Source organism: Gorilla gorilla, chromosome 8 (assembly GCF_029281585.2).
Source record: "Gorilla gorilla gorilla isolate KB3781 chromosome 8, NHGRI_mGorGor1-v2.1_pri, whole genome shotgun sequence".
NCBI classification, from domain to species: domain Eukaryota; kingdom Metazoa; phylum Chordata; class Mammalia; order Primates; family Hominidae; genus Gorilla; species Gorilla gorilla.
This window is the reverse complement of record NC_073232.2, coordinates 67840001-67851172: the sequence shown is the minus strand read 5'-3', so window position 1 is coordinate 67851172 and position 11172 is coordinate 67840001. Positions and strand designations below refer to the sequence as shown.

At 36.1% G+C, this 11172-nt stretch overlaps 1 protein-coding gene across 32 annotated transcripts in view; it reads right to left on the bottom strand.

The window, feature by feature from the left end:
- Positions 1-299: 299 nt before the first annotated feature.
- The window catches only part of PTPN20 (protein tyrosine phosphatase non-receptor type 20), a 91131-nt gene continuing 80258 nt past the window's right edge, over positions 300-11172 (bottom strand). For 28 of the 32 annotated variants that reach the window (XM_055353050.1, XM_055353041.2, XM_055353060.1 and 25 more), the window contains 2 exons: positions 2950-3012; positions 300-2245 (listed from right to left, as the gene is read on the bottom strand). In XM_055353050.1, the coding sequence (XP_055209025.1) occupies positions 2211-2245; positions 2950-3012 (98 nt within the window). In that variant the 3' untranslated portion in view covers positions 300-2210. Of the gene's footprint in view, positions 2348-2949; positions 3013-11172 lie in introns of all 32 variants that reach the window. The other 4 variants (XM_055353030.2, XM_055353051.2, XM_063710091.1 and 1 more) reach the window with 1 other exon arrangement.

Sequence of the window (11172 nt, the reverse complement as noted above, 5' to 3'; positions counted from 1 at the left end):
AATAAAAATAAATCACTAAAATAACTTTTGAGTGCTAAAGGTAAATTTAGCTGAAAATTCAATAATGTTCTAAGGAGATTGGGGGTAAAAGGTCCAAAGGAAGATAAATTACTAACTCCAATATGGAAGAAAAAAATCTAAGATGTTTATTTCTGAAAAGCTTTGGTCTAACATGTAAGCCTCAAGAACATACAACTTTAAAAATATGTATTTAAAATTGAAAGTTAATAAATGTATATATGCTTATATTTAAATATTTTAAAACTTCCTTTAAATTAGCATTCATATACTCACAAAGGTGTCAATGGAAATTTCATGTTCACATTGCAGGCAGAAATTGATTCATTATTGATATAAAATTATTTCAATCAGTCAAAAGTTTTCACTTTGGCATTCACCTTCCAAGAATGAAGTGAAAACAAATGCAATTAGTATTTCCATATTCACTCCTTTAATTTCCCTGGAAAATTAAAAATTAGTCCAGCTGTAAAAATATGAGGCACACATTAAAGAAGAGACATGTTTAACATCAAGCATTGTGGAATTTTTCTTTACAAGATGATTTCAAGGCCCAGATAAATAAAAATACTTCAGGCAATACACAGTAAATATTTTATTTTAATAATAGCATAGAATTCTTCTGAAGAAAATTGTTATACATTATAGCTATTATTTTACAGTAACAGAGAGAAAATAAAATTAGAGATACAAATATTAAAGGCCAATTATCAAAATGAAATTAACACAGATTATTATTCATATGAACAATGTAAACAGAATCATCTATTTGATTTAACATCAAATATATTTTGGGCATATAATTATTTTTACAATGAGAATTATTAATTATTCAACCAATTCAAATATACTCATTCAGCCAAAAGAACAAAATAAGCCTCTTAGAAATTCAAGATTTATAGACTGATATTAAACATTTTCTCAATACATAGAATATTCTGATCTCCATTGAGTTAAACTGTACAAACACTCATATCTATTGTTTTATAGCTTATAATTAGGTATAGCTGGTCACCAGAACTCCTTGTCCAAAATATCACTATTAATTGTACGAGGCAAAGTCCTAGAATAAAATTACTGTAATAATGGCCACATCTTTTCAAAAACAGAATATGGAAGTTTCCATTTTGATGACTATGAATCTGGTTTTCCAAAATTGGGTTCCCAAATCCAGTTTCTAAATGTTTCAACAGAGGTGAGAAAGTAAAGGAAATAAATGATTTAATGGAACTCTGGAAAAAAAACTATCATAGATCTTAGTTTGAAAAATACATCAAACATGAGAGATACCATGAATGACTCAGAATTATATAATAATGCCTATATCAAACTTTATTAGTTAGCTAAAGGGCAAAGAGTAAGAGGCAAGTTACAGGTAATACTTGCTTTTAACAAAGCAGACTAAGTAATATGTTAAGTGTTAGGGTGGGATAGGAAAGAACTCAGGCATGGCAAAAATCTCCTCTTGGGCTTTCTATATAAACATCTATTTTAGTTTTGGACTGTTCACCGAGAGGAGCTCTCCCTATCCATGAAATGCTTCCCAGACCAACAGGTCTTGGTCTAGCAGCTGTAGGAAGGCAGCAGTGTGAAAATGTAGGAAATGGAAGCCAATTTGTGTCCAAAGTTAGTCCACCCTAACTGGACTCTTTTTAAACTGGGTTATTCAGATGCCAGCAAGAAGTACAGGCTCTAGCTAAAGAACATGAATAGACATCTGTCTTAAAAATGCCTGGAAGAGGTCATGACTATTGGCCTTATGTTCTCCCACAATAAGAACTTATAAAGTCCTGGAAATCCTCAGCTCTCTCCAGCCACCTTTCCAAATAAAATCTTAATGAATATATTTTAAATCCTTTATTGGGCTCTGTAATCCCTTCAACCAAATAGCCAAGCTGCAATCGTTTTATGTAACATCTGTTTCACTGGAAAATGTGGGAAGTTATTTTGATATTGTCTAGCAAGATCAATAAGTAAACACTGTTCACCCCAAGCCAAATGATATTGCCCTTCAGGGAGCTTTTAGAAAGAAAATAAACTGATAAACCAAGAAAGCAGATTGTATGCATAGCAAAGCCCTTCAGCACAGTGCAAACAGGTTCTTTATGAGGAGGCGCAAACCCACTTGGTAATTTCAAGTGAGAGGCAACAGAAGTCTTTCTTAATCCAAAGTCAGAAGTTTCCGAAGAACTTCAAGCACAATATTGTAACAAAAGTGATACTGCTCCTATATACATATATATAAAAAACAACAGAATGTTAAGTAATTGAATAACAGAATCCACTTTCAGAAAACACATTTGTAATTTTCAGCCACACTGGAAAGTTCCTAAAAAGAGCAAACATTTAACTATAAACACTTAAGAACCTTATGCGAATACATTTTTAAAACTATGAGGCAGATAAATGATCAAAATATAGCTCTTGGCCTAGAAATAGTTACCTTAAGGCTTAACATAACTGTTTTTTTTTTTATCATTATCCATATTCTATTAATCTACCCTCCCAATGACTACTAACAAATCTGTGACATAAATGATGTCTTTTTATGACGTCCTGATAACCTTGACAGTTTAGTGGCAAGTAAATATCTCAAACTGCTATCCAGAAATGTTTTAAAAATAACTTTAGATGTTACTTAAATAGCACGGCATTATGGACAAGGCATGTGTTTGGACACGAGGAGACCTCAACTTCAGGTTTGGCTCCTCCCCTTCTATCTGAGTGACCCCATGGAGCAGGCTTTATTGCTCTGAATTTGAAGTACTTGGTCAGGAATACCAGAGCACCAGAGCAAAACTAATGTCTACTTCAAACAGTAGGAATTCAATGAGACTATGTCAATAAAAGAGCTTTTAAGTGGTAAAGTGTTATGCAATGTTAATCTTTATATTCATTATTCTTATTATTATGTATGTGGTGAAAGCTTACCTTCGTCTGAACCATGCCAGAACGTTGTTCTCTCATTTGGGCCACTATATCCATGATGTTGAACTGTAATAAGATGACAGTAATTTTGTATGATCCACATGGGGGAAAAACACAAATTCACAGATTGCCAAAAAGGGTGAAAGAGATGTCAAGATTTAATCAGAAAGATCTCATTTTCTCTCACAAGAAAATGTACTATTTTTAACTTAGCCCAATGGATAAGGAAGACTATTTTAATAGGTTTTCAGGAGAAAGCAGGAAGCAATCATTCATAATAAGAAATGTTCTCCAAAATAAGTAATAAATTTGCCCTTGTGTGTCCCTGTTTGTTATCCAAAGGCAGAACTTAAAGCAGCACTGTAATTCTGGAAAGGCACAGAAGACTTTCTCTGGCCCCAACAATAGCATATCTGTTTCTTATATGAAGATCCCTGTCAACTCACATGGAAACTGGGAGCAACAGTCGACCCAACACTAGATTCCAGACTGTGTGTGGACACCAGTACAGCTGGGTGTGGTCATTGAGTTGGTGCAGGTCTACAAAGTTCTGTTGCTGGTCCACAATGAGTCAAGAAACTGGGAGTAAGTGCTCAGAAACTCTTATGGCAATTTGACACTGGCACAGCACTGAGAAGTGTGCTCAGCTGAACAGGATATAGACCAGCTCAGGTGTTGCTGAACTTGCCTGGAGAGTCACATGTGGGACAAGCTGAGTATGAGTCGTTTCAGCAAGACATTGTGGACACATGTTGTCAACTGTAACCCCAAAGCATATAAAAATAGAAAACAATAAGCATTCCTTTATTTTCATAGCTTATCATTTTTATAATTAAAATTTTTAATTAACCCTTTGAAAAAACTTTCTGTTTTTTAGAGACAGGGTCTTGCTCTGTTGTCTCAGCTGCTGGAGTACAGCGGTGTCGTCATATTTCACTGCAATCTCAAACTACAATCCTCCCTCCTCAACCTCCTGAGTAGCAAGAACTATAGGTGCGTGCCACCATGCCCAGCTAACTTTTTTATTTTTATTTTTGTAGAGATGGGGTCTCACTATGTTACCCAGGCTGGTTTCAAACTCCTGGCCTAAAGTGATCCTCAGCCTTGGCCTCCTAAGATGCTGGGATTATAGGCGTCAGCCACCATATCTGCCATAAAAAACATTTTATTTTATAATACAGATATACAGGAAGTTGTACAGGGTGGCCCTGTGTATCTTTCACCCAGTTTCCCAGATAGTGTCATCTTGTTTAACAAGATATAATATCAAAACCAGGAAACTGACATTGGGACAATCCACAAAGCTTAATTCAGATTTCACCAGTTTTACATGCAACTGTTAGTGAGTGTGTGAGAGTGTGTATGTGTGCATGTGTGCATGCACAGAGCTCCATGCAATTATATCATATGTGAAGATTCATGTAACTATAACCACAGTCCAGATACAGAGCTGTTCCATCACAAGACTTCCTCCTGCTATCCCTATAGAGTCACACTCACCCACCCCAATCTCTAACCCTTGGCAAATAGTAATCTGTTCTCCTTCTCTATGCTTTTGCTATTTCAAGAAGAAATAGCAAAATTCACTATATGAATAAAATTGCACAATAGCTAACCTTTTGTGATTGACTTTTTTGCCACCCAGAATAACTTGGAGATCCATCCAAGTTGTTGGTGTAACAATAGTTTGCTTCCTTTTATTGCTAAAAAATATTCCATGATGTGGATATGTGCCACTTTATTTAACCATCAATTTGTTGAAGGACATCTGGGTTGTTCTGGTTTTTGGCTATTGTGAATATAATCTGCTATGAACATTTACATACAGGTTTCTGTGTGAACATAAATTTTGATTAATCTGGGATAAATGCCCCAAGAGTGCTATTGCTGGGTTATATGTCAACTTTAGTTAGTTTTGTTTTTTTTTTCTTTCCAAGAAACTGCTCAATTGTTTTCCGCAGTGGCTGGTACCAGTCTACATTCCCAATGTCTCATACATATGGGTAATGTATGAGCAATACAGTTTCTCCAAATCTTCATGTAATTCTCCAAATCCTCACCAGCATTTCCAAATCTTCATCAGCATGGGGTGCTGTCACTATTTTTACATAAGCCTTTCTGATAGGTGTGTAATGCTACTCCATCCTGGTTTTAATTAGCATTTCCCCAAGGGCTAATGAAGCTGAGCGTCTTTTCACGTGCTTGTCATCTGTATGTTCTCTTTGGTGAACTGTCTGTTCATGCCTTTTACCCATTTCTGTTTTTCTTTTTTTTTTAACTATTGATTTTTGAGGGTTCCTTATAAATTCTAGATCCAAGGCCTTTGTTGGATATGTGCCCTGCATATAGTTACTCTCTAGCTTGTTTTTTTTTTTTTATCCTCTTCATTGGGTCTTTCACAAAACATAAAATTTTAGTTTGCTTTCCCTCTGAGATCAGTGATGGCAACAATGCCTGCTCTCACCACTCTTATTCAATATAGCACTTGACATTTTAGTACAGCAATAAGACCAGAAAATAAGTAGGATGTATACAGATTAAAAAGGAAGAGACAAATCTATATGCACATGGCATGACTGTCTATGCAGAACACACTAAAGAATCTAAAAAAAAAAACCTACAAAACCTCTAAGAGCTAATAAGTAATTTCAACAAGATCACAGGGTACAAGATCAACAAATGAAAATCAATTAAATTTCTACATACTAGCAATGAATATGTGGAAACTGAAAGTGCAAACACAATACCATTTACAATTGTTCCAAAGAAAATGAATAGGGTAAATTTAACAAAACATATACAAGATCTATACACTGAAAATGACAAAATGCTGATGAAAGAATTCAAAGAAGACCTAAATAAATACACTTACCATGTTCATGGATTGGAAGATTCAATACAGTAAAGATATCAGCTCTCTCCAATTAAACTACAGATTTAAAGCAATTTCCATCCAAATCCCAGCAAGTTTTGTGTAGATGTAGCCAAACTAATTCTAAAATTTATTAGGGAAAGCACAGACCCTAGGATAGCTCAAACAATTTTGAAAAAGGAGAATAACGTGGGAGGAATCATTCTATCTGATGTTAAAGCTTACTATATCACTACAATAATCCAAAGGGTGGTACTGGCAGAAGGATAGACACACTAATCAATAGAACAGAATACGGAACCAGAAACAGGCCCATACAAATATGCCCAATAATTTTTGACAAAGGTACAACAATAATTCAATAGAGAAATAATAGAATTTTCAATAAATGATATTGAAACAACTAGCCATCAATAGGCCAAAAAATGAATCTTCACCTAAATTTCATAATTTATTAACTCAAAATGGACTATGGACTTAAATGTCAAATATGAACTTACAGAATTTTCATAAAAGAACACAAAAAAATTATTCAGGCCCTCAGCTAAGTGATGAGCTGTTAGACTTGATATCAAAACATGATCCATAAAAGGAAAAACTAATAAAATTCAATCTCATCAGAATTAAAAACTGTAACTTCTTTAAAAGCATTTTTTTTAAATCATAATTTAAGATTAGGCAAATTATGGAAACACATTTGAATTACTAATTTTTAATCAGTTTACTGACTATAAAATAAGCATCACTGGACTGTTCAGTTAAGAAAAGACACAGCTTTCCAAATGTGGCTGTAGTGGTTAACCAAATAATGAAGATGGAAGTGACTGCAATGAAATGAAGATGAAGAGTTATATAATTTTCACTTGGAGTTATGATTCCTCATATATTGAGTTTTATAGTCATTATTGATTGTGAAGCTCTAAAACTACACTTGTGTTATTTCCAAAGATGTACTGGTTAACAAAGCAAAGGAACCATTAAGACTTATTTGTAATTTACATAAAAAATAATTAATTCAAAGATAAAATAATTATCTTAAAGAGAATTAGATTAAAAAGACAAGAGAGGACTTCTGGTTCCAAAATAATAGTGTAGAAGCAAGCTGGCTTCACTTCTTTACAAAGAAAACCAAAACCAAATATACAGCACTGAAATTATCACCAACAATATCCCAGAAATCAAATACGAGGAGAAGACAGTTCCTGGATCCACAGAGATGGGGAAAAAACTCTAAGTAGGCAGTAAGAGAATTGGGTTTCCACATCTGCAACGCCCGTTCCTCCAATTTGCCCAGCACCAAGAGTGCAAAAAATCTCCACCTGATTCATGATTTCTATACCAGAAAAGGTGACATCCAGGTTTCCCACCATCTGGGTTACCTGGCAGGAAACCTGTCCCTACCTCAACCCCCAGGAAGCACTACATGTGCCTGAAGAAAGAAATATCCTGAGAACAGTCAGAAACAAACAGGTGAGGTGGGACTACCATCCCCAGCCCTGGAAACTCTGGTCTGTAACTCAGCTAAAGGAGATGCCAAACCAGAGTGGTTGTTTAGTAGCACCACATTGCAGAAGATACATTGCACAGGACCCCTGGGCATGAATCTCTAGCTACCTTTCCCACACTGCCATGATATCTCCTTTGAGACTTTCCCTAATTGGAATGAGCAGCTCTCTTATTGTTTACTGGAGCCAAGGCAAACTTGGCCGTAAGGTGACATCTAGTGCCAAAAAGAAGGCAGCAACTTAGCCCCTCACCAAAAAAAAAAAAAAAAAAAAAAAAAAAAAAAAATTTGACAGGTAAATTACATAGAATCTATAACCAAATACATTCAATAAAAAACAAAAATAAGCCAGACAGAGAACACTGGAATAAATAACTAATCCTTCATTCAAAGACATCAATACAAGATATATATTTCTTGCACATCCAGAAGAAACTGCAGTCAACACAAAACCATGACCTCCCCAAATGGATAAAGCAAGGAACCAGTGACTGACCCTCATGAGATAGCCATATGAGAGCTCCCTGATCAAAAATTCAAACTAGTATTAATAGCTTTGAGGAAATTCAGATATCTCCAAGGTAACAGAACACCAATTCAAAAATTTATTAGACAAACTTAACAAAGAGATTGAAATAATTTAAAAATCAAATAGAAATCTTGGAGCTGAGAAATATATTAGCTGAACTGAAAAATTCATTACAGCCTCACAATAGCAGAATGAATCAAGCAGAGGAAAGAATCAGTGAGCTTGAAAACCGGCTACTTGAAAATACAGTCATAGGTGAAAAAAGAATTAAAAAGAATGAAGATCATCACCAAATATAGACAATTACCTCAAAAGACCAAATCCAAAAATTACTGGTGTTCAAGAGGGAGTTGAACAAGAGCAAGGGGTAGGAAGCTTATTTAAAGAAATAATAACAAAACTTTCCAAAATGCAACAGATATAAATATTCAGGTATAAGAGTGTCAGAGAACACCAAACATATTCAACCCAAATAAGGCTACACCAAAGCATAAAATAATAAAACTCTCAAAGCTCAAGGATAAAGAGAGGATCCTAAAAAGTAGCAGGAGAAAAGAAGTAATTAACATATAAAAGAGCTCCAATTCATCTGACAATTGACTCTCAACAGAAATCATATAGGCCAGGAGGAAGTGTGATAAATTTTCAAAGTGTTGAAAGAAAAAAAAAAAAAAACCTGTTATCCAAGAACACTGTATTCAGCAAAGGTGCTTTCAAATATGAAGGAGTGATAAAGTATTTTTCAGATAAACAAAATCTGAGGATTCACCACCAGCAGACCTGACTTACAAGAAATGCTAAGGCGAGTTCTTCAGAAGGAAAATAAAAAAATACAAAAAACCACATACACATTCAAAAAGAAAACTTTTCAAGGCATAAAATCCACTGGTAACATTAACAACATGGACAAAACCAGAATACTCTATTATTGTAATGATGGTGTGCAATCCATGCCTAACTCTGGTATGAAGCTGAAAGATAAACTCATAAAAAGCCGTAATAGCTACAGCAACCTATTAAGAGAAAGGTAATATAAAAATACACAAATTTAGATAATAAGCAGTTGAAATGTGGTGGGGATGGAGTTAAAGCATAGAGAATTTTTTTAAAATTTTTTCTTTGTTTCTATTCTTTACTTTGTGATCTAAGATAAGTTGTCACTTCTTTAAAATAGCTTCTTGAGATCCACTCAAGGCAAAAAGAACTGGGAAGTCCCCACAGCTGTCTGCTGGGCAGAAAACTCTAGGCTATGGGTGCCACATCAGCTGTACACCCACGGCAACACCGCCCTGCCTGGAGATCTCACACCCTTGACCTACTGCATCAACAAACCATCTGTAGGTCTACTGCACAATTAGCTCTGACTCCCAAGCACAGAGGATCAGCAGGCCTCCAGTGTGCTGTGGATCTCCTGTGACCTAATCTTTGGCTCGAGCTGCCCCAAGGGAGGAGTGAGCACAGGCTGCCAGGGTTCCCCTTGGGGTTAAAGAGATGTGGGCATGGTGCCAGTGACTGGAGGGGGCTCCCCTAAGGCCTGGAAATGTACCTGGCAGGGGATCATCGCTACCCCTTCCCACCACCCCCACTGCTGCAAATGTGCTGAAATACAAAAGAGCCCTGTGACTGAGAGTCTATTTGCTGGCCATTATTCTCAAGCACCATCTACTGGATTGAAGCCTAAATTACAACACCCCAAACTCTTCCAGTATACACTGCCTGTGAAATCCAGTGCCAGAATCTAGCCACAAGTATTAATAAATATCCCATACAGAGTGTTGGCCCTCTGAAAGCACCCAGAAATAAAGCCAACTGACTATACTCAGCTTACGCTACAGTCAAACCCTCATGGGATACAAAGAATATAAAAACAAAAAGCCTCATCGAAATGATAGCAAATTCAACAAGATAAAAGAACACCTGCCCTCTCAGAAGAGAAAGATTTAATGCAAGAGCTTTGGCAATTCAAAAAGTCAGTGCCTCTTTATCTCCAAACAATTGTACTAGCTCGCCAGAAATTGTTCTTAACTAAATTGAGATGGCTGAAATGACAAACGTAGAACTCAGAATCTGGGTGGTAAGGAAGCTTAATGAGATTCAGGAGACAGCTGAAACCTAATCCAAGGAATTTGGTAAAATGATCCAAGAGTTAAAAAGTTGACAAAGCCATTTTAAGAAACAAACAAACTGACCTTCTGGAATTGAAAAATTCACTACAGAAATTTCATAATACAGTTGGAAGCATTAACAATGGAATAGACCAAGATGAGGAAAGAATCTCAGAGCTCAAAGATTGGTCCTTCAAATCAATTCAGTCAGACAAAAATAAAGAAAAAAGAATTTCGGGCCGGGGGTGGTGGCTCATGCCTATGATCCCAGCACTTTGGGAGGCTGAGGTGGGAGGATCTCTTGGGGCCAGGAGTTCGAGACCTGCCTGGCCAACATGGTGAAACCCCATCTCTACTAAAAACACAAAAACTAGTGAGGCATGGTGGCACACGCTTGTAGTCCCAGTTACTCAGGAGGCTGAGGCATGAAAATTGCTTGAACCTGAGAGGTGGAGGATGTAGTGAGCTGAGATCACGCCACTGCACTCCAGCCTGGGCGACAGACCAAGACTCTGTCTCAAAAAAAAAAAAAAATTTTGAAAATGAACAAAACCTCCAAGAAATAAGAGATTATGTAAAGAGACCAAACCTATGACTCACTGGCATTTCTGAAAGAGAAGAAGAGTAAACAACTTGGAAAACATATTTGAAAATATAGTGCGCAAAACTTTTCCCAATCTCACTAGAGAAGTCAATAGGCAAATTTAAGAAATTCAGCAAAGTCCTGTGAGATACCATACAAGATGACCATCCTCAAGACATATAGTTAACAGATTCACCAAGGTCAATGCAAAAGAAAAAATCTTAAAGGCAGCTAGAGAGATAGGTCAGCTTACTTACAAAGGAAATCCCATCAGGCTAGGAGTAGACCTCTCAGCAGAAACTTACAAGTGAGAAGAAACTGTGGACCTATTTTCAGCATTATTAAATAAAATAAACTCCAAACAATAATTTGATATTCTGCCAAAGAAAGCTTCATAAGCAAAGGAGAAATAAAATCCTTTTCAGACAATCAAAGCTAAGGAAATTCATGAGCACTAGACCAGTCTTACAAGAAGTCCTTAAGGAAGTGCTAAACGTGGAAATGAAAGAACAGTACCTGGCACCACAAAAACACAGTACATGGCCCACAGACACCATAAAGGAAATACACAATCAAATCTACAAAGCAACCAGCCAACAACGTGATGACAGCATCAAAATCTCACATATTGAT